The following is a 27,699-nucleotide window of genomic DNA, read 5'->3' as shown; positions in this document are numbered from 1 at the left end:
TGCGGGCGCGACTTACGTGTGCGTTTTCTTTGCTGCACAAATTCGCGGGGACGGGGGCGCCTTAAAATGTCTTTTTTTTTTTCCTATTTCTTTTTTTACATTGTTACTTAAAAAAAAAAAAAAAAAAATCACTTTTATTTCTGTCACAAGGAATGTATACAGTGACAGTAATAGGTGGTGACAGGTACTCTTTATGGTGGAATCGGCGTTTTTTAACAGCGCCTCTCACTCCTCCGGTATAAGAGCCAAGCAGATTTTCAGACCGCCCGCTCTAAAAAACAGTACCGGGATGATGCCTGCAGCAGCAGGCATTATCCCGGAATAACCCCTTAAAGCCGAGGCCGCATATGTGTGTACGGTCAGCGGGAAGGAGTTAAACAGTATAGACACTTATTTTTAATGTTTGAAGAGCTATACCTACAAAAGAGGCCAGCCTGAAGTGATCTAGCAGGATTTAATTTTCTGACTAAAGTTTCACTTTAATAATTGTAGAGCCTGGGCCTACCATCCAAAAGGACTCTACAGTGTTTGATTTCTACCACAAGGTTCCTTCATTTTCTTTAATTTTGTCTTCCCTGACCTGCCCCCCCAGCCAGCAACCACCGCCATCATCGTGCTAATGTCATTTTTAAATGTTTTTATTACATACCTTATTTTAGACCCAGTGATATCATAATTGTGTCTCTGCCTTTCTCTATGCAATGTGGGTAGATCATGGTCGATGGGAGATGCTGGCAGGGTTCTGTACATAGCTTCCTGACAACATCACAGTACTCTACCCTAGTGTTAAGTTAAGTGTCCTCAGTAATAATGCAAGCAGCGGGGTGGTTCTTGGGAGGAATTATGGAAATATCAAAATGCCATGGTGCAAAGTTAGTCTGGAGGAGTGGGCATTCCTAGGCAGGCTACATTTACATGCAGAGCACTCTAGATCAATGGTCTCCAAACTGCGGCCCAGGGGCCAGATGCAGCCTCCCCCACTGACAACAATGATGGGGCAGAACTCCTCAAACTGACACCAATGATGGGGCATAACTCCTCCCACTGACATAAAGCATGGGGCACAATTCCTGCCACTGACACCAACAACTAGGCTCGATGACACCAATGATGGGGCACACTTCCTCCCACTGACACCAAAGATGGGGCAATGTTTTTTCCCGCTGAGGTCTGGATTTTTCTACTCCCATTGGCCACAGTCCCATAGCTCCCAACTGTCCCTGATTTTGAGGGACTGTCCCTGATTTGGAGCAAGGTCCCTCTGTTCCTCATTCCTCCTCATTTGTCCCTCATTTTGGTCAGATCTAAATATAGATGTATATAAAATGCACTTTTTATCTATCAAAAAGTGTTTTCCAGCGCTAAACCTTTCATCTGATTTCTAAATTACTGCATTTGTAAATTCCAAAAACCAATATAAAGGAATAGTAGTGATAAAAAAAACACTTGTGGGTTTAACCCATCTTTTTTTTTGTACAATTCTCCCTTAAGGGGGCGTGGCAAGGGGTGTGTCCTATGCCTGCATACTTTTGCTGATAGGTGTCCCTTATTCCCATCTCAAAAAATTGCGAGGTGTGCAGTCCAACCCCCCTAAACTCTGAAGGACAGTAAACTGGCCCCCTGTTTAGAAAGTTTGGAGACCCCTGCTCTTGATAACACACACATGGTACGGATCCTCCATGATTGAAATAACTGGAATCCAAAGAATAAAAGGGGCAGATCAGGCTGAGAGGCTGCGGAGGAAAAAAACTAGATGATGCTGGATGTCCTTTAGCTAGGAAATGGGGTGGGGTCTGTCTGTCTTTCTGCAGATTTGAATGTACACTGTGAGAAACATCATGATCCTGCTTTATGTAGGAATGTAGGAACCCTCTCTTGCTGACTTCTGAGATGGACTAGGGACTATGGGAGGTGTAATATTCATTGAGTAGTGTACACGACTACAACTCATGTGCACTGCTTTCTGGGGGGTGGAGAGATTTGGGAGCTCTGGAGGACATTACAAAGAGGCAAAAAACAGTAAAAAATATTTCATGAAAAATAGATTACAGGGCCATTAAGTAGTGGATGTGTATGGATTATTGGGGGAATAAGGATATTGTTTAGTGTCACTTTAATCTCCAAAGGCATCTGACATCTTCATCTGTATTCAGCAGTTTTGTAGAAAGTACAGCTGCTTTTTAACTGCTTTTTCTAAACTATTCAACTTAATGATGAACATATTTATATTAAATAATTCACTCTGCACATTACCCAGAAGTGAAATGACAGTTAAAAGCCGAGGAGCAAACTGTTCAGACTTATTACATGAAATGGCAGCTCAGGAGACGTAACGCGGCCGCTCTTGACACGCTCTACAATAGAGAGGCAGCCGTCACCTAACGGCACATGAAAAATTCAACTGCTGCGGTGAAAAGCGAACTGCAGTTTGGTCACTACTTTTCTTTTAAGCTCTTTTACCAGGCCTGGTGTTTCTCAAAAATAAAAGTGTTTGTGATTTCATATTTGATTCGATTTCCTTAGGCAGTAAGAACTCTGTTACAATGTAGGAGGAAAAATGAGAACGCAGTCACGATTTCTTGTTCTGCCTGTGAGGGGTGACTTAATGAAAAATGCCCCCTCAAAGCTGGAATGAGAAGAGGGACTTGATTATGATGAGCAAAGTGAATAACCCGCTTGGGGCTCTGGCACAGATGGCGTACACGGGGTGAAAAATCCAAAATGTATCTGGAATAGTTGAGCAGCACGATATAAAAAAAGCACGATGTCAAAAATGCAATCTGCCGGTTGTTTTCCCATGTTTATTATTGTGCTATGCGGTTCCTTACATTTTACAGGGATTCCGCCAATGAGGTGTCCATATTGGAGTTCTCAGGTGCCCATGTCATCATTATACCTTCATACCTCTTATGCCCTGTACACACGACCGGTTTTGCCGTCGGAATAAACTCCGAAGGTTTCTCCGATGGTACTCCGACGGAATTCCATTCAAGCGGTCTTGCCTACACATGGTCAAACCAAAGTCCAATCGTCCAGAATGCGGGTGACGTACAGCACGTTTGACAGGACTAGAAAAAGGAGGTGCAATAGCCAGTAGCCAATAGCTTCCTTCTCGTACTTGCTTCAGAGCAAGCTGCGTTTTTGGTTCGTCGGAACAGCATACAGACGAGCGGTTTTCCCAATAGGAATTGGGTCCAATGAGGCACACACACGATCGGAATAGACGATGAAAAGCTTCCGACTGACTTTTTCTGTCAGACATTCCGCTCGTGTGTACGCGGCTTTAGCTTTCTGAGAAGGAGGGACACCTTTTAGCACAAAGTGCATCAGCAAAGGGCAAATCCCTGCCACACTTTCATTTACACAGACCGCGAAGACATAATAGGCAAAGAATAATTGGATAAACCAACAAGAGCTTTTTATACCAATGTTTTACATTTACATTAGGGCTCAAAATAACAATTAGAGTTTGAATGAAACATGTAGAGCGTATTCTGCACATGACACACACGTTTATTTATTTTTTAACCTGCTTAGCAATGTACTGCAATGCATTTTACGTTGCAGTGTATTTCTTGAACCCTCTTTTTAGGGAGCTGCACTACAGGAAAGAAACATGCCCACACAGCCCATGTAGCAGTCCAGAGATTTAAATCCCCACTCTTCTCTTTTCTCTGTGCAGCACTTGTGGGATAGATCTGAGAGATCCTGATTGGTCAGCGCCAGCAAAGAGCATCACTCTGATTCGTCCTGGAAGTGCTGCACAGAGAGGAGGGAGAAGATCAGGGATTTCAAGGGCTACATGGGCAAAGACAGTTCAGCACGCACGGAGGTAAGTACAGCAGGGACCAGTGGAGTGGGGCTTTTCTGAGAAGGTGAACTATTAACACTTTATTCACTTTCTGCCTGCTGTACGTCATATGAAGTCTTGGACTTTGAGTGGGGATATCTGAATGATGCCTGCAGCTGCAGGCATCATTCAAATACCATTATTTTCCACCTGCGATTCCCTGCACCATAAAAACAATCATAGCGGCTGTTTGCTTTTAAAGGTGGCAGGAGGGGATGTCCCCCCCCCGCCACCCTCTGGTTCTTCTGGTGCCCTCTGGAGAAGGAATCCATAAGTTCACCATAGAGAATACCGCGGACCAGATTCCCCCTGGCAGTCTCTATGACCTTCAGAAGCCGGGCCCGACATTATGACATCACGTCTGGCCCTCGCAGTTGTAAACACTGCCGTGTATTCAGCTGGAAAGGCTGAGATTGTTTTCTTTTTTTTTTCAGTCTTTCAGTCCCCACATCTCTCTGTAAAGAGGACCTGTCATGCCGTATTTCTATTACAAGGAATGTTTACATTTCTTGTTATAGGAATAAAGTGTTTTTTTTAAAAAAAAAGAATTCAAAGGGAAAGTGTATTTTTTTTCTTTTTTCTATGGGGCAGATATCTGCCTACAAGAAACACTCGATAGCACAAAGTAGTCATTATGGAGGAACAGGTAGAAATATCCATCTATATGGATCTTCTACCTAGTTTTTATGAAATTATGAAATTTGAGCTTTGTATTAGCAATACTATAAATGTATATGGGAATACGCTATCTACGTGCTGTGAGTGGAACTTGTGTAAATATAAAATACTTAATAAAATGTGATTATTCAAAGGCAAAGTGTAAAAATAAAAAATAAAAATAAAATAAACAATAACAATTTTTTTTTTACAGTGATCCCTGTCCCCACGTGCTCGCACGCAGAAGCAAACACATACATACCTCGTGCCCACATATGTAAATGGCGTTTAAACCACACGTGTGAGGTGTTACCAGGAACGTTAGAGCGAGAGCAACAATTCTAGCCCAAGACCTCCTCTGAAACTCTAAACATGTAACCTGTAAATATTTTTAAAGCATCACCTATGGAGATCTTTATATAAGGAAGTTTGGCACCATTCCACGAGTGACATGTTAGGTATCTATTTACTCAGCGTAATAACATCTTTCACATTATACAAAAAAATTGGGCTAACTTTAGTGTTTTTTTTTTTTTTTTTATTCATGGTTTTTTTTCCAAAAAAAATGCGTTGAAAAATTGCTGCGCAAATGCCGTGTGACATAAAAAGTTGCAACGGCCGCCATTTTATTCCCTAGGGTCTCTGTTAAAAATGTATATAATATTTAGGGGTTATGAGTAATTTTCTAGCAAAAAACATATGATTTTTATATGTAGGAGAGGAATGCCACAATTGGCCTGGTATGGAAGTGGTTAAAGTGGATTTTTACCCTTTCAGAATACTTTTCTCATCTCCATCCCACGCCCCCTCCGCTACACAGGTATGTTTTTTTTTTAATGGTTCCCCCCATCCTCAGTCATTCACCCAGAAGAGCCTGCTGATTATGTCCCAGAAGAAGATGGTGGTGTGGGACCCGAGCGCCCACTGCCGACAATAGGATTTCAGCAGGACAATACTGGATCCACTGGGTGTGTGAGTATCTTTCCTGTTTTGGATGGACAGATCATTTAAAGTATATGTAAATACCTTGTAAAACAACCCATTCAGTGAAATGAAAGGCAAAACAATTGTGTATAGATATAGAAAAAATATAAATAAAATGTTTCCCCTTTTTTATAAGTGATCACATTCCCTCTGTTCTCAGCTGCATAAGAAGCTCAGCGAGGGAGGAGAAACAGCAGTACACTGGTCTTCCCAGTGAAAAGCTGTACCAGAATTTAACATGCTGTCAGCGTTACAATACCCTATATCAGTGATGGTGAACCTTGGCAGCCCAGATGTTTTGGAACTACATTTCCCATGATGCTCAACTGCTCTCCAGAGACAATGAGCATCGTGGGAAATGTAGTTCCAAAATATCTGGGCTGACAAGGTTCGCCATCACTGCCCTATATAGTGAGGGTTAGACTGGATGAGGGTGGGGCAAGACTGGGAGCCAATCAGGCATGCTGTATGAAAATATACTGAGAATGAATCGGCTGATAGGAGGAGAGAGCAGAGTGAGCAGTGGGATAAGCTCAACTGTCTCCTGCTGCGCTTTCACTGTCCATTCAGCAGGCTGGGGGTGGGAAGATGACATCACTGCATTCCTTTACTGTAAGTGCTGTCACCAGCAGACTGTTCTGCATGATGGGAATGTGTAAACCTCAGGAGTGGATGGACAGAAATACAAACCCTCTGGCAGGTAAAATGGCTCCTTTATATATATTTTATCTGTGTATTTCATTGTTTGCCTGGAATTCAGCTTTAAGGGAATATTTCTATGGCTCAGACCAGCACTTGAACAGATTAATGTCAATTTTGACATTACACAGTGTATCTGAGTGCAAAGCTACGGAATTCTGCGGCAAGGAATTGACAATGTGCTTACGAGGGGATTTTCCAACATTTTGTTTTTGAAGTGAATTAGGGATAAGCAGCTTAGATCCTGCAATTGCAGATTCATCATGGTTAGACACCAAAGAGTAAACAGCATTAGAGAATACTCGGCACGGTATGTGAATTACTGAGTGGAAGCGTTTGCCTGCAGTTTGTTTTTCATTTTATCATAACATGACTATTCAATATCACCCAGATCTACAAGTGGAAAAGTTACAGAGGGACCCCAGGCCAAAAAAGCAAAAAATACTTTTCAAGCAATTATGATAGCCATTGCTGTAAATCCTTTTCATTCATTCTGAATGAAGTGCGACCCCTTTTACAAGACAAGATAGTTTTTGCATGGTATGTCAAAGCAGGGCTGCCAAGAACTTCCAGAAGAAGATATGCAAATTATGCAAAAAACGACTTTCTTGCTGTCACTATTTGCATAGGCAGGGATCCGCCTCTGCCCTTTATACTGCCCTTTTTATGCCAGTGTTTGGGTCTGATGATAGGTTGCTGAGGCTCTGGCCATAGTACTGTTTGATTCTGTTTTTTGTTGTTTTTATTGTTTTTGTTTATATTGTTATATTGTTTTTTTTATTTTTATAATATGATTTTAAAGTAAACCTCTTAGTAACTTTACAAGTCTACTTAATACTTCCTGGCATGTCACAAAAATCAGAAACAGTATCATTTTTAAAGGCTAAGTCAACCTTTGGGACCATGTTTCACGTTGCACCTATAGCATAGAATATGGTGACATTCCCCAGTCCTCTACCCCCCAACACGACCCCCCCACCACACACACACACACACACACACACACACACACACACACACACACACAAATATGCTTCTGTTTCTTTTCTGAATTTGGTGAAGATGTGCATGGCTCCACCCACACAGCTGTATTATCCATTCGTATAGATCTGTGAATGGAGGGACTACAAGTTCCATCTACCACCAGGGCAGAGGGACTAATAATTTTCGATGGAGCACACATGCAGTGACATCACCACACTTGTAGTCCATTGTATACTTCCTCTAGCCCCATAACTGAATGTGGAATTTGCCTTTAATGAATGAAAATTGTACTTTTTTTATAATTAAAAGCCACCCTTGAGTTCCAGGTAAGTGGCCTAAGCCACATATGTCATATATCAACCACAAGGCCCAAGAGCTGAATCCGGCCCACCAGGCCTGGTCATGTTGCCCTTGAACCCAGTTAACTGTGTACTCTATATATAGCACACCCCTAAACTCTGCACTCTGTACATAGGGTCCATAAAGCAAGGTCCATAAAGACATGGATGAGCGAGTTTAGGGTGGAAGAACTTAACTGGCCTGACCTCAACCCGATAGAAAACCTTTGTGATGAATTCGAGTGGTGACTGCGAGCCAGGTCTTTTCGTCCACGTCAGTGCCTGACCTCACAAACGCGCTTCTGGAAGAATGGTCAAATATTCCCATAGACAAACTCCTAAACCTTGTGGACAGCCTTCCCAGAAGAGTTGAAGCTGTTATAGCTGCAAAGGGAGGGCCAACTCAATATTGAACCCTATAGATGAAGACTTTGATGCTTTTAAAGTTCTTGTGCGTGTAAAGGCAGGCTTCCCAATACTTTTGACAATATAGTGTACATGCAGTTCCTGGTAATATGTGTATACCTACATATGTTCAGTTTCTGGGAACCAGTGTATACCCAAAATCAACTGTATGATAACATAGACGTCACCCTAGATCTGAGTTAGGAAAACTGGAAAAAAATGAAGCAAAAATGGGACTATTGTTCACAGCAACTGAACATGTCCTGGTTGCTACAGACAAAAAAAATCATTTATTTGCTCACCATGCTTTTCTCCAATTATCAGATCAGCTTAGGTGAGCTTTTACTATTTGTTATGCTGATAAATGACCTTCCAGGCTAAGACTCTGAGGATGACGCAGTCCAAACATGATTCAAGGTGAAGATATAGGTGAGTTTTGGGGCCGGTGATAATACAGAAGTACCTTATATAAATCACCATGTTTGATGTAGTACTTCCTGTGTCTGGGATTGAAGAACGCATGTAAGAATCAATGTTATCTAGGCTTCCACTTTCTAAATGTCAATGTATCTGCCACACGTGTAGTGGCGTCAATCTCCGGCGCACATTATGGCAGATACACGGCTCTAATCCACAATGATCTTCTCTAATCTCCCCCACTGCAAGTCGATGCTGTTAAATATGAATGAGGCTCCCAAGAAGTCTGACTCACACACGTCACATTAATGGAGACTTCTGACACATGGCTCGCCAAACTCAGGGAAATCCTCAATGCACCATCACGGCCTAATGAGATTCCACAATAACGATCTTAATAATTCAGAGGTGGTTGAGCGAATTCCCCTAAACTGTACTTGCTATAAGTGCATTTTTTTCCATCTTGATTGTCTCATGGACCAGTAACTCTAGTGTAAAACTTTCTGTGAAAAAGCTACTTATAATGCACAAAGATATATATGAATATACAGTACATAAAGTATATATGTTCCTACATACATCCTAGATACATACATACACATGCTGCTCAATGCAGGGCAATCACCACCTAAATAATCTTCATAATTTAGCACTTTCAGGAGTGTTAGATTCCAGGCCCCCCACTACTCTCATTGAGCCCTTCTGATGACCCTTGGTTACTCAGCCAGCGGTAAGAACCATTGCGTTCTGTGGCAAACTAGGAAATCAACACTCCTAGAAGTGTCAGCTTCAGGCATCAATTTGTCTGCATTACATCAGTACCCCATGGTGCGAGCATCCTCCGCATTGTGTAAAATGCCTGTTTGATCCTGTCTTCTCTGATCCTCCCCTTCTTCCGCTGTCCCCAATACATCTCCTGATAGAACAGAGCCTTTGGAGTCACTCTGCACATGCTCAGTTTGGTCTGTATTGCTAGAGATTTCTTTTTTCTTGGGAGGGTACATGTGATTAGCACAGGGCCAATCAGCACTGTCCAGACAGAGGGTCAGGGGTCCTGCAGCCTCATAGGACAGTCAGAAGAGAATGGTGGTCTGTGGAAGCAAACGTACACCAATGTCTGTGGTCAGTGGGCTGAATAATAACCCAGCCAGTAGTCAGCAGGAGAAGAATGACCCAGCATCAGTGTGGCCAGTGGAAGGGCTTGCAAGAACTGATGAACAGTTAGATCCAGTAGACACCCTTTTTTTCTGTGGTGGGACATGTTGTGAAATACGAAGGGGCGGGTACTTATGTTTAGGGCCATATGCATTCAGAGATGTGGAATACTTTTTTGGGACCGGTGACATTATTACAGTGATCAGAGCTAAAACTAGCCACTGATCACTGTATAAATGACATTGGCAGGGAAGGGGTTAACACTAGGGGGCGATCAAGGTGTTAAGTGTTCCCTAGGAGGTGTTTCTAACTGTGGGGGAGGGGACTGACTAAAAGTAGAGAGAGATCGCTGTTCCTAATCACTAGGAACAGACGATCTTTCTCTACTCCCCTGAAAGAATGGGGATCTGTTTGTTAACATTGACAGATCCCCATTCTGGCTTTCTGTGGAGCGATCGTGGGTGGTCGGCAGACATCGCCGCCGCCGGCCACGCGCATCAGCTTCGGCCAATAAAGTGACCACCATACCGGTACTGCGATTTTCGCAATCGAGCCAACCTGTCGCAGTATAACTGCGGTGGCTGGTCGGCAAGCGGGTTAAGCAGCCCATAGATGAGTATTTTTTTTTTTTTTTTCAACCAGTGGGTTGAACAGAAAAAAATATGACTAAATTCACACATCCACACATTCGTTGTGGATAGGGGAATCCTCCCAGTTGCACTATTGTATTCTGATGACAGCGAGACTTCCCCGCCATCAGAATACATTGATCACCACTGCCAGCTATAGCCCGAGGTGCTGATCAAGTGGGGAAAATCAGACAGCGTGGTTGTACAGAAGTCAGTTGGTAGATCGAGTTCTGTACGACCTCCCTGCCCATACATGAAATGAAATTCAGCTGGTCCCTGCAGAACTAAATAAATTTTAAACTAGGTATGGTCAGCTTAAGGCTCTTCCAAAGGTTGATGAGCCCAGCGATCAATGTCTAATTTGATTTCCACTGCATAAGCTGCAAATCTTAGAGAAAAAAAGCAAGTACAGTAAGTAAACAATTACTTCCTATTATCATTGTTCCCTTGGAGATTACAGGTTGCTAGGCAACACCTTAGCAACCAGTGTGGACATGTCATCAACTAAAGAAGAGAAGTTCTCCCTGTAAGATTGTCTCAAATTAATTAGCGTTTACCATACTATAGTATACTAATGTCGGCTTTGTCAATTGCACTCAAATTGTCATCTACTACCTTTCTGCCTCGGATGAGGTCAGAGCAGATTTTTTCTTCTGTCATAAGCAAATAGTTATGTTTATAAGCAGAAATAAAAGTTACAGAGTCATGTGCTCAACTTTCCCTTGGATGCAGGGTGTTGTTATTTTTTTTTTGTTTAGAATAAGCGTTCTATAAGCTCCAGCACCAGACAGAAGACAGAAAACGGATATAAAGGACAAGAGTATATCTGAATGCATAGTCTAAAAGAAGGAGGTGCAGCCGTTTTGCATGAGAACCATGATCTCAGCTGAAACCCCTGAAATAAAAGTATATGTATTAACTTTTTTGTTGGTTTTGGATAAAGTAGCGTAGCAGGGAGCTGGCTATCTTACCTGCAGTATCAAAAGACACCCCGCAACATTGTTGCAATGACACTGTTTCCCTCTAGTGTCATCACATCCTGTTAGCAGAGTGATTACCACCAGGGAGCAAAGCATAAAGGGGATTGTAGTTCCAGGACTCAAATTTCACATTCAGATTTAACTGTATGGAACTACAAAAGACCAGCATGCTCTGAGGGCAGGAAAGGAGAGACTCCATTTTGATTTCCTGAGGAGAATTCAGACAGCACGAGGCGGAGGAAGAGATCAGACGTGAGGGAGAGATGCTGTCTCCCAGGTGATTTCACAGCACAATTTAGGCCTCCCCTGCCAGTTGGGACATCCAGCCTGGGAGAGAGGGATCCCAGGTGCACATCCAGGCGCACCTGCACCGACGGTGAAGCGTTCCAGTGTGAGGTGACCAGTCGGGTCGCCAGGAGAGCCTGCTGTTCCAGGACGTTAATTTGGGCCTTGACCGCAGGGTTGGGTGAGAGGGCTTTTGCCCATTTGCAGGAAACAGGGACACTGCACCACAGAAGAAGTTAAATGGACACTGTATACAGACATCATTGCTGTTAGTCATCTTGCTGACACTTGTAGTGCCACAGGGCTAAAGGATAAGGCTATCCATTTCCAGGGACACTGTATACAGACACCATTGTCATTTCGCCTTGCTGAGAAAGATCCTGCTTTCTTCACTTGATAATCTGGGCAAGTTGTGTTGTTTCACCCTGCTATTCAGGAGTTTAAGTGCACCGACAGAAGTGGCTAGCTAAAGACACAAAGTTTTATCTGTTCTTCAAAAGGACTGAAGCTACTAGTGCCATATGGACCCGCACACACATATTCAGGGCTCTGTATATGCAGTGGGTGTGTGGGACAGTTTATCTAGGAAGTTAGGCCATTACATGTTGATTTGAATAAAGTGTTTAAAGTTGGGCCTGTGGTGTCAGGGGACAATAGAGAGAGGCCTGACACAAAGAGGTTCACTCCTCTGCTCTCCTCCTGCCTAGACCCAGAGCCAACCTGAGTAAAGGTAATCAATCTGATATGGATTGCCATATTGTGAGTTATTTGCCATGTAAGTGTGCCTCTGCTTTTGCGGTTATTGTTAGGTTTTGAATCCCCTGAAAGCAGCCTGAATATAGTATTAAACTATATTGCTCATAACCTCAGTTATTACTCTCCCATTGCATTCCTTGAACATATATATTGTTACTGTTTGTTATTTTTCCACAGAAATATTGCAGTAAAGACAATTCATAATGTGTGTGTTTCTCATTTATTATTGCACTTACACTATTGCCTGGTGTGACTGTTACTGAGGTTGAGAGGACTGAACAAACTTAAGTGGATCCTCCAGGGGTAGCACTACAGTAGGGAAGGGTTAAAACCCCTGCTAGTTTTTTTTCTTTCTCTCTGCGTACCATTGGGGAACTGTTCTTTCATGTTCATAGAAGTTAGAGGGGATTCCCCTCTTAAAGTGGTTGTAAATGTTTGATTTTTTAAAATAACAATAATGCCTATACTTAGTATCTGTGCAAAACCATTGTCGCTTTTCAAGGGGGCACCCGTGTGGGCTCGCAATCGACACAGACAATGGTACTCTGAGTATTGTTGCTGACCATGTCCATCCCTTTATGACTACATTGTACCGATCTTCTGATGGCTCCTTCCATCAGGATAATGCACCATGTCACAAAGCTCCAATTATCTCACCACTGATTTCTTGAACATGACAATGAGGTCACTGTACTCCAATGGCCTCCACAATCACCAGATCTCAATCCAATAGAGCACCTTTGGGATGTGGTGGAATGGGAGATTCACATCATGGATATGCAACCAACAAATCTGCAGCAACTCCGTGATGCTATCATGTCACTATGGACCAAAATCTCAGAGGAATGTTTCCAATACCTTGTTGAATCTATGCCACGAAGAATTAAGGCAGTTCTGAAGGCAAAGGGGTTCCAACTCGGTACTAGCCAACTGTACCTAATAAAGTGGCCGGTGAGTATATATATATATATATATATATATATATATATATATATATATATATATTTATATGCATGTATATTTCTGAGCTGTAAAGAAAGCATATTCCTGTCACATATGAACTGCATTGATAGATGGCAGATGGCAGTGATTATTACCAATCTGGTTTACAAAGGAAATTAGATGTGTCATAGTGACAAGCCCCGCCCCCTCTTTGCTCATTAGTGGAACAAAGATAGCAGGATATCTTTTTTTTTTTTTTTTTTTACAAAGAAAGAAATAAACTGACAATAAACAAAAATATTACCTGAAAACACTTTTTTGAAGGCAATATACTGCCTACAGCAATGTCACCTTTGTGATGGATTTACCTCCTGATCAGAGCACATAGCCCAGTACACTAGATACAATCATACTCCAGCCCAGCTTTCATCATACTGTGCCCATCATAAAACTTTAATTCCCCATCAAATGCTGCAATGAGTCACTCTATGAAATAGGCTCTGCCAGTCTGACCTCTGTACAGAAGTATCATCAATCTCCTTACATTCTGTAGTATAGAGATTTATTAAGCAGATTGTTTGTCACTGTGTAATTGAATCTCCCTCTTACAACAAGCCTGGAATCTGTCCCAAACACTTTATTCTGATTGTACTCGCCGAGCCTGCTTTGACCCAGCACAGGCTGGAGCAACATGATTTCCCCGGTCTTGCTTTACATTCTTTCGTAATCTGTATACACTTTCACCCAACCCACTTCTTACTCAAAAATGAACAATGACAACTAGGATTCTTGGTGAGGAAATAATATGTAAGAGGACCTGTCACCTGAAAAACAATAATTCAAGCAGATTGTAAACAATACTTAAAGTGACACTAAACATCAATAACGATCTTGTTATACTTACCTGCTCTGTCCAATGGTTTTGCACAGAGCAGCCCCAATCCTATTCTTTTTTTGTTCCCTTCCGGCAGTCCTGGCCCCTCCCCCTGTCAAGTGCACCCAATAGCAAGCCTGCAAGCTGGAAGCTGCACTCTGTGTGTCCATTTACACACACAATTGAAAAATGTAAAGTCAGCACTCAGTGGAAAAAGTAAAGAAGACAGCAGCTAGCACTAAAAGATCAATAAATAGTTAAACAGTTACATAGTAGGTGAGGTTGAAAAAAGACGCAAGTCCATCAAGTCCAACCCATGTGTGTGATTATATGTCAGTATTACGAATCAATAAACCAAACCTTCCCGGTGAAATAGTAAAAACAGTGTTAAGCTCGATACAGCAATAAATAAAATCAACAAAAACTATGTCACAAAATATACAGTAAATATAACCAGTGAAGAATCCAAGTGAATAAATGGTTACTGTCCCTTTAAATGACATGGGACAATAATGTGTGAATGGTATATGTGCAATTCAAAAGCAAAACAAATAAATAATATCTGTCCCTTTACATAACATGAAGCATTAGTGTGTATGTAATATATAATCTATACATCACGTGGCCAGTCTAAAAAAAAATTAAGAAAATTTGAAACTTATAAAAAAAGTGGATGTGTCTCCTTTAAACATATATATCCAGGTGATTCTAGTCCACTTTTGCACTTCTCCACAGTGATAACCACCACCAACATACCACACTGACCAGAAGATGTGGCTGCTTAAATTATAGGCAGCTTATAGGCATTTTGATAATTTCCCAGGAAGGATGGATCCTAGAATCTTGTTCTTAGAAGCGGTCCCTTTAAGTGCTTACCACAAGAGCCAAAAATGCTCATATAGTGTAGTATTTATTTTAAAACTGGGCTCAACAAACCAATATAAAAAGCAAGTATCCAAAGACTCACAAAGATGGTTGCCACATCTCGCTGCTGCATGGCTTTGCACTGATACTCTGTATGGGCTTCTGTTGATGGGCAAAGTCAGCTTACTTTCAGGAGCATCTGACATCAGTTTGAAATTAGCAGTTGGCTTCCTTTAGTCCAACATCTATCCTCTTTCTACCTACTTCAAACTGCTTTTGCAATTCCATTGACTTGTACAGTGAGGGAAACAGTTCTGACATGTCCAACAGACAACACTGGACCTATTCAAACAATGTGTTCCATTGTTTTCCCCTACAGCAATTACAGAAATTCATAAAGTGTTGTTACTGAATAACTAGAGCATTTGGCACATTCACAAATTTCAGGAATGTTTCCAAATCCCACAATATTTATGTAAGCAATTATAAATTGTTACTGATCTGCAGTTTTTTAAAAGTAGCAACTTGCGGAGAAGACCAAAAAGTTCTTGCATTTTTAAACGTGAGGTGACATGTATAGGGATGCAAGGTCTGTTTATCTTGTAGACCCCTGCCTTCCATGTAAAAATTCAAACATTGAAAATAAAAAAAAAAAATATCTGGACACTGGGTCTAGGTGAGAGTGACATTATTTGGCCTTCTGGTTGGACCCTGAGAACCTAAAAATCCCAAATATCATGGGATGACGCCCCTGTGCTGGAGCACATTCACAAAAATCTGGGATCCTCAGCTCTCCTAGAATCCAGCCAGAAGAGTAATTTTATCCTCAAAGTGGGCAGAAATCAAAGTATAAGGTGAATATCTGTTGTTTACAGTATATATATATATATATATATATATATATATATATATATATATATATATATATATATAAATATATACTGTAGGTGTCCAATAGATAAATGTACCATCCATATTGATGCATATACTTTAATATAAAGTATATTAATATTCTGTCTATGGCATGAGAATGCAAAGTTTTGACAATAACTACTACCAGGCTACTACAGCCAGTTTTACGTCACCTTCATCAGCCTAGATACCGGTAATTAAAAACCATTAAAGCTCATTTATAAATTGGTTGATATATTTTGTTGAAATACATACTGTATTATAAAGAAATGAATATTAGCAAAGGTGTTAGGAAACATTTGCTCCCACTAAAACAGGAAAGGTTTAAGACAAATTGGATTTCAGCTGTTGTTTTTCTTAGGTACCACCTGCCTACCAGAACTCGCGAAGGAACATCTCATTAAAGCATCATTCCTTTTTCCCTCTGCACCCATAATTTTAGTAATCAAGACTACTGTGTTTGCAGGTGGAAAAAGTAAAACCATTAAGGCCTTGGAAGCCAATGATCTTTTTTTCGGCACCGTGGTTGGAAACTACAACTGTCAGTGGTGCACAGAATATTGGCTGTGAAATACTATGAAGCTGTGATCTCTCTGTCATCAGAGAGCAGGGGTTACAATCACAGAGGTAGTGACATCATTACAAAGGGCAGCAATATGCCAATTCAATTTAAGATATGGAGAAACTAATTAGTGAATTTACATTAATAGCATAATAAAATGTTTAGATTTATTTCTGAATTAGTTTTGCCTTTGAAATGTCACTTGTTAATAAAATAAAAACCTAAAGATAAGCATTTTATACAATGGAAAGCAACCACAAGTATAATTTATGTTGCCCAAGCCTGGCTCAATGTTAGAGCCCATTTAGATCTATGGGATTGATTTACTAAAGGGAAATAGACTGTGCACTTTGCAATTGCAGTTGCACCCTGCAATCGCAGTTGCTCCAGACCTTAGTAAATGAGGTAAAGCTTCACTTTGCAAAGAATACCCAATCACATCAAATGAAAAAAAAACAGCATTTTTGCTTGTACACGATTGGATGATGGAAGTCAGCAGAGCTTCTTCTAATTTACTGAACTCTGGAGCTCTTGCAGAAGGCAACTGCACTTTGCAAAGTGCAAAAATAGAAATATGGGATGGCACTATATCTGATGACGTAAGTTAAATATATATATATATATATATATATATATATATATATATATATATATATAGTGCTAACGAAAGTAAAAACAAAATTAATTCTTAATTGTGAAAAACATAAGAAACAAATGTGCAAACATAAATACTAAATAATATACAAAATCCACATGTGATGCATAAAGGTCCAGTAATAATGAGATAAAAAATAAACAAGGATTTTAGTGTGATAAATCCAAGTCCCAAAATTCACGTGTCAGTGACGCAACGCGTTGGGAGAAGCCAGGTGACGTCACTTCCGGTCTACGGCCGTGACTGGAAGTTTGGAATTTTCCACACTGTATTACTGCCTGACCCCTCGGCCACGGCACTCTATGTATACTTCTACTATTTTATATATAAGTGACTACATTGTTTTAATAAAGTTGCTTTTAATTTACTAGACTATGGAGAACCTTATTTGTATTCCATGTGCGAGTTTAATTCCATCTGCCATGAGATGATCTGCACCAGTTGATGATTGACCTTATTGAAAGCGCAATACTATTTATTATAAGGTGAGCGGCCACTGCACACAGTGGTGGATTGTCGGCAATCAGCACTGTTTGAATCACCATTTGAGTTTTATTGGATCATATTATATATTGATAGAGACTTTTTTTTGGGCTTACCACCATCTTTGCACTGGACTTGGATTTATCACACTAATATTGTTTATAATTTTTTATCTTATTACTACTGGACCTTTATGCATCATATGTGGATTTTGTATATTATTTGATATTTATGTTTGCACATTTGTTTCTTATATCTTGTTGTTTTTCACAATCAAGAATTAATTATGTTTTTACTTTTGTTAGCACTATACATATATATATTTGACTTACGTCATCAGATACAGCACCATCCCATATTTCTATTTTGACACTTATTGGTATGTGGTGACACTACAGGGAGTAGCAGCTGTATTTGTTTGTATTTGTTAGTTTTGTTATCATCCACTGTATTTAAACACTTTTTTCTTTTGGTTACACCTGGTAGCGCTTTTTTTTTTCTATTTTCACTTTGCAAAGTGCACAGTCTATTTGCCTTTAGTAAATTAGCCCCTATTTGTGTGTGTGTGTGTGTAGAAGTGTGTTTTTTGTAGTGTTAGGTAGTTGTGTTGTCATGCATCAACCTTTTTGCATTGACTTGTTACCAGCATTTTTAGTATATTTCTAAATTTAGAACTTGGAGTGAATAGGGTTAACTGCCATTTACAGCCAATTAACAAGGCACGTATCAAAATGCATGTTATCTGATTTTTGACGCATTGCATTAACTTCTATGGGCCTCTCAACACACTAAAATGCAGAAAAACAAGACATGTGTTTTAAAAAATGAGCTGCACTGCAGCACAGAGATGGGAATAGATTCCGTCTTTATTATGGTGAACCATGATACAAGGGTTTTAGCACATCAGAATGCGTGCAATAATATGCAACAGTGTACCTCAGGTTTTATTCACACTTGGCGATTTGGATTTGCGGACAGAATCCCTGCAAAACGCATGATGCGCATTTGGGTGCCATTCCTTCTAAATGGCACTCCAAGTGTGGTGAGATTTTGCTGCAACAGAATTGTGCTGCAATCACAGCAAAATGTGCCATTAAAAATGACATGAAGCTTGTCGCTCAAAAAGGAGAAAGAGCTTCTTTTGGGTGATAAGCGCGCATAGAGTAGCACATTTAAGTGAATGGGCTGCCCTATGCGTCACACACAGAAATATGTGAAAATCTTCCACATAAAACCGCAAGCAGGAATGCAAGTTCCCACTATGCAAAGTGTAAATGGGGCCTTAATACTTTCTTTGTTTTAGTTAGAGTGTTGTAGACAGATATTCCCCTTTACATCCAGCTGTGGTAACAACTGACAATGGATCATCAGGATAGAAAGTGAGAGACATTTTCTTACACCCGACAGGTTATAGTCTGTATCCATTCAGTCACAGAGCCGGGTAAGGGTCTGGAAGGATCCTGACCATATTGTCGGGATCCACCCAGATGCTTGCATAGCGGCTGGCTTTGCCTCTCAGTGCGCTGCTGACAGCATGAGCCAGCCGCTCCCGCCACCTTCCTAGCCCGGCTCTCTAGTGAACACTAGAGGGGCAGAGCACAGGGTCGTGATTGACACTCTCTCTGCTCAGAGCAGACCAAGAACTGATCAATCAACAATCATGTGATCACGAGTGATCGCACAGCTGCAGCATTATTATTATTATTCATGATTTATATCGCGCCAACAGTTTATGCAGCACTTTACAATGTAGAGGGGGGGCAGCACAATTACAGCATCAAACCATTGCTGCAGCATGGAGGTATGTGTGTTTGTATTTTGTAATCCCACACATCTCTTTTATAAATGATTCTGTGCGCGTTTAGTGTTTTTCAATTATAGACACCACACAGAACCTTATGTTTAGATTTACAGCAAACACAGCTAGGGATAATTAACAAGGATCATTTTTTAAAGAAATAACTTTTACATAGAAAATACCACCAAAATCAATACTATAAAGTGCACGTTGCAAATTGAGCTGAATGATACATTAAAACCTTTAGTGAATTGGAAAAATACTTTTCATTCATGAAAACAGACTAGAGAAAAATGTCCAATAATAAAAATACTGGATTGGGTTATACTCAGAAGTACTCTAAAGTGGTTTTTGGTTCAAAATTCCATTGTGTGACTGATCCCACTACAACCGTGACCATACACAGCACAAGATCATACAATGGGAGGCAGCAGTTTCAACAGAAAGCATTGTGCAAAGGGTGATCTGTCTCAAACTAAGGCTTTGTTTACTCAAGCAGACAGATGGTGTTAAAAATCGGTGGTTTAGCTGGGGTTTTACCACCTCCCTGACTTCCAAGTTAACATGGTCAGTGGCCACATTAGTACATATTGCAGCAGTTGCAGTGTGGCATGGAAAATTTTATACAAAAGGTTGCATTTGCCTGGCAGTACCACTGCTAAATGTGAGCCATTCTGTTTTAATACATTTTTTATTAAGCATATTGAGCAATGCACCGGTATCAGACAAGTATTTCATTTCACAGTCATACAAAATTAAGTGTAGCTTACAGTATACATATACAGTACAACAGATTAAAATGTGTCTCATTCAAGTAAATGGGGCCATGGTGCAAATGCAAAAAAAGCAGTGACAGGTAGTAAAGGCAGCAGGAGTGGTGAGTATTACAATTGTTCTTTACTGGAGGCACCTTCCATTGTGGGACTCTCTGACTGTACAGTTGCGATGTTCTCTACATAGCATTCCCAGTGCACTGATTGATTTTACTCAATACCTCAAATTAACCTTTATAACAGTAAATTGGATTGATAGTAACTGATAGGATACCATCATCTTGTGCACTCTCCACTACTTTAAATAATAAGAGTACACAGATTTTAGAGGTCACTCAGACATGTAAGCATTATCCAACAGTCCTAAGACTGAACTTCCTGTGGAGTGTTGCACAGTTCTTCATAAACATATATACTTGTCTTGGCTGAGAATATATGTTTATGGACAAGGAAGGGGGCAAGAGGAAGAAGGATGTTCCTGACTCCATGTAGTTTCCCACCCTGAATGGTCATCACCTCTGGGAAGGGATGAATGGTGTACGTCTACAAGTGAGATAGATATGGAATCATCAGCTCTTCCAATAAAAAATGGATGGGGTGACTGCCATCCTACATCTATGGCTAGCTCACCACAGGAGACAGGTCCACCTTCATTCTCATTTCATATGCAACAGTTATTTTAGTAAGACATTTAGGACGTGAATCAGAGTGCTATGACATTGAAATCCCTCCTCCAAGCCACTGTAATGTACAGCGACTTTCCATAAATTCAGACATCACAACTAGCCATGCAATTTATAATTCAGACACTGAAATAGCTGAACATCTTTATGGCTATTTGTTGTTTAGCAAAATCTATCTGTCTGAGTGTCCTCAGTAGTAATTGTTATTCTTATCATCCCTACGCTTTATGAGACTTGCATTACCTGATGAAATATGAGCAATAGCCACATGCATTATTTATTCTTATTGAAAGACACTATTGGGTCTAATCTGAGAAGATGATTTATGGATGTCGCCGATTTGTTTAACACAGAACATTCATGTTTATGTGCTCTCTGTGATGAGTTTTTGTGTCCTCGTAACAAATGGTAGATAAACCAAGCAACATTTTATAGAAGATAAATCCAATAACTCACCCAGATTTGCAGTTTAATTCTTTTTTCATTTTTGAAGACTGTCTTAACCTTGAAATCAATTCCAACCGTGCTCACGAATGCAGATGTGAAGGAGTCATCGGCATAGCGAAACAAGAATGATGTTTTGCCGACGCTGCTGTTTCCAATAATGAGCAGCTTGAACATGTAATCAAAGTTCTGATCGGAAGACTCTTTCTGTCCATATCTGGCATCCTGTACAGAGGCCATCTGGAAGAGGCAGAAACATAGACATGTAAATTAGCTGTAGTCTTCTATTTTATACTGATCATTGGACATCTATGGACACAAACATTACCATTGTCTTCATACATGTGTTTAAAACTTTGTCACTGATATCAATAAAGGAGGTATTGGTTGAGGATCCGGGTGTTTGTTGATCCTGGACCCAGTGCATCACATGCATTATACCATTGTCCAACCAACCCCACCCCCCCCCCAACAATCACACTGCATCTGTCTCTTATATAATTTCATCTGAATCCATCCCCTTACCCAATTATAAACCCCTGTATCTTATATATGGTTAGAACTTCAACTTCAACATTATCATGAAAGAAAATGTAGACCAGGGGTGTCCAAACTTTTGACCTTCCTGGGCCACAATGGAAGAAGAAGAATTGGCTTGGGCCACATCTAAAATACACTAACAATAAGGTTAACTGAGTAATAAAACTTCATTTTTTTGTAATATTCAGAACTCATTGGACGGCACTTCACAGTGCAGATAGACAATGACAATGAAGCATACTGCGAAAGCAACCAAAGAGTTTTTTAAGGGAAAGAAGTGGAATGTTATGCAATGGCCAAGTCAATCACCTGACCTGAATCCGATTGAGCATCCATTTCACTTGTTGAAGACAAAACTGAAGGGAAAATGCCCCAAGAACAAGCAGGAACTGAAGACAGTTGCAGTAGAGGCCTGGCAGAGCATCATCGGGGATGAAACCCAGCATCTGGTGATGTCTATGCATTCCAGACTTCAGGCTGTAATTGACTGCAAAGAATTTAACTGAATATTTAAATATATATATTTTTGTTTTTGCAAACAACCAATCAGAGTCTTATATAGAAATTCTATATAAATACTCTATACAATTACAATTATTATTATAATTATTTTTTGTCCTGTGTTTCAAACTAGGACATTCTAATAATCCAACCTAAACAGTATTACCTCTGCAAGTTATTTCTGGGGGATTCAGAAACCTAGTGAGAGCGGGCTTTTTCATGGATGAATTTTCTCTTATTGCCTGGTGATCTTCAGCTTCATCTTATAATTGATAGAAAGATTTTGTCACAGAGTTTTTACTTTAGGTAAGGTTTTTTTTTTTTTTTGTTTTTTTTTTTGTTTTTTTTTGTGTTTATTTACATGTATATATATATTTTTGTACTGCATTATCTGCATTGTATAAATATAGACCTATTAAAAATATATATATTTTAAAAACGTATATATAAAAAATTAGATTTTCAATTAAATTTGTTAATTTTCTTCATTTTCAATAATTCGTGGATTCTATGATCTTGTATTCTACTGATGAATTTCTTCTTTATGTAAATTACAGTTATAACGGTACCATCTAATCTCCTGAGGAAGCTCCATAGAGCAAAACATGTAGAGAACAAAATAGTGGTATCTGGAATATAAAATTGTTGTTACATTTTTATATATATTTTTGAAAAAAGATTGTACTATATGTGGCCTTGATTAGGCTCTTTTTAATCTATTTGTAATAAAAATTTCTTTTTTACTTTAATGTGGTCTAAATACCTACTATCAATACCAACACCTCAAAAGTCCCTAGGCTTTATTGCCTAACAGTCCCCTTCTTTTTTCATTATTTATTTATATGGGATGTGGTGTCTTATGTTGGTTCTTCTTGTTCCTATCCTTTAGTATATATCTGTCTCTTATATAATTTCATCTGAATCCATCCCCTTACCCAATTATAAACCCCTGTATCTTATATATGGTTAGAACTTCAACTTCAACATTATCATGAAAGAAAATGTAGACCAGGGGTGTCCAAACTTTTGACCTTCCTGGGCCACAATGGAAGAAGAAGAATTGGCTTGGGCCACATCTAAAATACACTAACAATAAGGTTAACTGAGTAATAAAACTTCATTTTTTTGTAATATTCAGAACTCATTGGACGGCACTTCACAGTGCAGATAGACAATGACAATGAAGCATACTGCGAAAGCAACCAAAGAGTTTTTTAAGGGAAAGAAGTGGAATGTTATGCAATGGCCAAGTCAATCACCTGACCTGAATCCGATTGAGCATCCATTTCACTTGTTGAAGACAAAACTGAAGGGAAAATGCCCCAAGAACAAGCAGGAACTGAAGACAGTTGCAGTAGAGGCCTGGCAGAGCATCATCGGGGATGAAACCCAGCATCTGGTGATGTCTATGCATTCCAGACTTCAGGCTGTAATTGACTGCAAAGGATTTGCAACCAAGTATTAAAAAGTGAAAGTTTGATTGTTAATCTGTCCCATTACTTTTGGTCCCTTAAAAAGTGGGAGGCACATATACAAACTGTTGTAATTCCTACACCGTTAACCTGATTTAGATGTAAATACCCTCAAATTAAAGCTGAAAGTCTGCAGTTAAAGCACATCTTGTTTGTTTCATTTCAAATCCATTGTGGTGGTGTATAGAGCCAAAAAGATTAGAAATGTGTTGATGTCCCAATATTTATGGACCAGACTGTAGGTGTACCTGAGGAGACACAAAGGGGTTTATTTACTAAACCCAAACAGACTGTGCACTTTGTAAAGTGCAGTTGTACTCTGCAAGTGCAGTTGCTCCAGAGCTCAGTAAATGAGGCAGAGCTTCACTTTGCAAAGAATACCCAATCACATGCAAGGAAAATAAAAAAAACGAAATTTTTGCTTGCACGTGAATGATTGGATGATGGAAGTCAACAGAGTTTCTGCTCATTTACTAAGCTCTGGCGCAAGTGCACTTTACAAAGTGCACAGTCTATGCCTTTAGTAAATCAACCCCAAAGACTGCAGCCTGTACAGCTCAAGGCAAATCTAAAATCCTGCTAGGTTTACGGTATTTCAAAAAACACCAGTTCTCTGGAGCTCAGAACAACATTACCCAGAGCATTAAAGGACTGTCAAGCAATGCTCATGTGTTTTTGACTGATAGAGACATAGGGACCCCCAAAATGTAAGATTTCATGAAAATGGTTGCAGTTTTTCTTTCAACTACTGTGCTGTAACACAATGAGCGGAATTGGAACACACAGAATCTGGAGCAGCTGTGCATGGCAACCTATCAGCTTCTAGCTTTTGTTTTCAAAGCTTAACTGAACAACATGCTTGGTTACCATGCACAACTGCTCCAGATTCTATCTGCTTCAGTTTTGATAAATGTCCCCCATTGTTTTCAAATTTGATACAAACAGTACTTAGTGGAGATCCCGTTTAAAAAAAAAAAATTGGTAATTTTTGGCAGTCCACAGGAACTTGTACCATGTCCTCCAGATATTTTCAGACATATCAGCCATTTCTGCTAGCTCAGCCAGTTTATCATTCTGGGCCTGAACAGAATAATGCATAAATGCATTGACTCATAAAGGTATTTAAAAGTAAAATGCACAATCTTAAAATGTGTTTTTTTCCTGGCAATGAGAATCAATGTAAGGCAAGGATTCAACAAGGAATATACAGTATAGAAACATGCTTATTTATTGGTTTTATGTAGGAAACCAAACACAGAATGAAAGGCCCCTTGAGGTATAATGAAAGGGAACCTTGGCTGATAAAGTATTAGGTTGATTTATTAACCTTAAAGTAAACTTGTAACCAGATTATGTACACCAAGTTATTTACATATTCTGAACAGTCAGTAAAAGCACGTTAAAACAAGCCCTCATTCACTTCTGTACCTATAAGCGTCATGGAGAAATTAATTTTCAAAGTTCACAAAGCAGGCATTGAAACCTCAGCTTTTTTAAAAATAAGAGCCAAATCTTGGCAGCCTGCCATCTCTCTAATATAAATAACTGTCAGATGTTTCTAAGAAACTGACGGCTCACCATACATTATACCATGTTCTTATACATTTTTCCTTTAGATTTACCAAAACCACATAATATGAGATCAAACCTAAACACTTTTAATGTGTATGCAATCAGGTAAGCCCTTGCACTACATATCTGAAGGTAAATCTAAAGGAAATTAAAAAAGAAAATTGTATAATGTATGCCCAGGTTAAGGGTCAGTTCACACCGGAACACACGCATTCCCATGCAGCCCGGTTTGGACAGCCCATTAATTTGAAGAGGCCGTAAAATGCACTGTAACATGAAAAAGTAGCGCAAGCACTACTTTTTCAGATCACACCAAACTGCACAGTACTGTGGTACCATGCTATTTGGTTGCCGTAAACAAGCTGTGTTTGTGAGATTTTTGGGTGCTATTAACAATTAATTGGCAACCACAGGCATCTCATGAGGGCATCGCATTCACCTGTGGTGTGGGAAATGTGCACAGAACACACCTGTCCTGTACTGCGTTCTGGTGTGAATGGGCCCTGAAACCGGACTTTAGAGTCTTTGTTGTGATCTTGGAGGATTTCTTTTTTTTTTTTTTTTTTTTATCCAACAAGGTTTTATTAAATTTGCAGGGAAAGCATTACAAGCATTGTAGCCAGGTTTACACATCACCTCTTGTGCTACACATAATCCAATAGTAGAGTAACAATCTCCATATAACATTGTTAAAAGGTTATTCTAATCACAGTCAATCTCTATCCAGGTCTCACCCGGCATTAATACCTAACAACCTGTCATATACCAGTTCCATAGGTGCCAATCCCGGTACATCTAACCATGGACCCCATATTTTTTCAAATTTTGGCATGCTACCTCTATGTTGGTAAATCAACTTTTCCATTTTTAGAGTTGTGTTAATACTTTCAGTCCACTCCTTAACAGTCGGTGACCTATCGGACTTCCAGTGAGTCATAATCAGTCTTCTGGCCTGAAAAAGTACTCTATGCACAGCTTCTCTGTTGTGACCTTCCCATTCGTATTCCTCCAGAGCACCCAAGAGACACGCTCTAGGGTCCTGTGGAAGACCCACATTAAAGATTGAGTTAATAGTTTGAACCACTCCTGCCCAGTACGTATGCAACTTGGGGCATCTCCACAGCATATGAATCAGATCTCCATGTTCCCGTTTACACCTAGTACATGTTGGTTCCGTCAGCCTGTTCATTAGATGTAATCTGTGCGGAGTATAATATGTTCTCAATAGAATATATAATTGGGTGAGTTTTTGTGACACATTAAGTGAACATTGGTTCACTGCCTGAAAGATCTCCTCCCACTGATCCTCTTCTAGCTGCCCCACCTCTGCCTCCCACCTCTCTCTCACCCTCAAGGGATGACGTCTCATCACGGATTGCAACAGGATGGCATAGCATTGAGAGATAAATCCTTTAGATGAGCCAGCATCCTCCAGAAGGTTGAAAACCGGGGTCGGGGACAAGTGCCACTCCGAGGAGCGGCCCTGTGTCTGTACTGCGTGTCTAAGTTGCATATAATAGAATAACATTGATGCTGGCAGGTTATACGCTTCTTTTAGATCAGCAAATGTTCGCAACACACCTTCCCTGAATATATGCTTGATATGAGTGATTCCAAACTGCTTCCAACGAGTTCCGCATTGTAATTTAGCTAGTTCCCCATATGTGTCATTGTGCCAAATGGGACTATATTCCGTATATCCATCTACGTTTTGGAGATATTTGGACTTATTCCACACCTTTTGAATTAGGCTAAACGTTGGGTATTTTTTATGTGGTTTAGTGAAGGCCAACGCCTCTAAAGCCATGTGTATCGGTCCCTTACCTACTGTATGGATCATTAGCCTGTGGGATGAGTTGTGTGACGGGACAAATGTACCAATCAGATGCTGCAGTTGGGAGGCCAGGTAGTACAGCCATGGATTGGGCAATGCCAATCCACCGCAGTCCTTGGGTCTCTGTAGGTGTTCCAATTTGATCCGGGCGGGACCATTTTTCCAAATAAGGGTTCGGAAAATGGCATTGACTATATGAAATATTTTTAAGGGAATAACCATAGGGGTATTGTGTAGAAAATAAAGTAACTGGGGCATAAGAATCATTTTCACTAAATTTACTCTACCTGCTACTGACATTAAAAGAGAGTTCCATGTCTTAATTTTGTCTCTAAAACGCTGTAGGAGTGGAAATATATTTAGATGTATAAAGTCTCGGGGCTGGGACGTAATTTGAATCCCCAAATATTTGAAAGTAGTGGCAATCGGGATGGGGCAAGTGGCGCAGACCTCCTGTGAATCATCTCCATCCAATAAGAGAAGGGCAGACTTCGACCAATTTATGTGAAGGCCAGAGAACTTCCCAAATTTAGATATGGTCGACATGGCCTCTTGAAGGGAGGGGCCAGTGTCACCGAGTAGGAGCATGGTATCATCAGCATACAACATAATTTTTTCCTGCATGTCACCGTAGCAGAAGCCCGTAATGCC

The 27,699-nt window shown here is 40.1% G+C and overlaps 1 protein-coding gene across 2 annotated transcripts in view; it reads right to left on the bottom strand.

The window, feature by feature from the left end:
• RAB3C (RAB3C, member RAS oncogene family) overlaps positions 1 to 27,699 on the bottom strand; it is a 269,987-nt gene that overhangs the window by 199,019 nt on the left and 43,269 nt on the right. For both annotated transcript variants that reach the window (XM_073623073.1, XM_073623065.1), the window contains exon 2: positions 21,142 to 21,369. In XM_073623073.1, coding sequence (XP_073479174.1) covers positions 21,142 to 21,369 — 228 coding nt within the window. The remainder of the gene's footprint in view (positions 1 to 21,141; positions 21,370 to 27,699) is intronic.

Source organism: Aquarana catesbeiana, linkage group LG01, assembly GCF_042186555.1.
Source record: "Aquarana catesbeiana isolate 2022-GZ linkage group LG01, ASM4218655v1, whole genome shotgun sequence".
NCBI lineage: Eukaryota > Metazoa > Chordata > Amphibia > Anura > Ranidae > Aquarana > Aquarana catesbeiana.
This window is presented reverse-complemented; position numbering and strand designations above follow the sequence as displayed.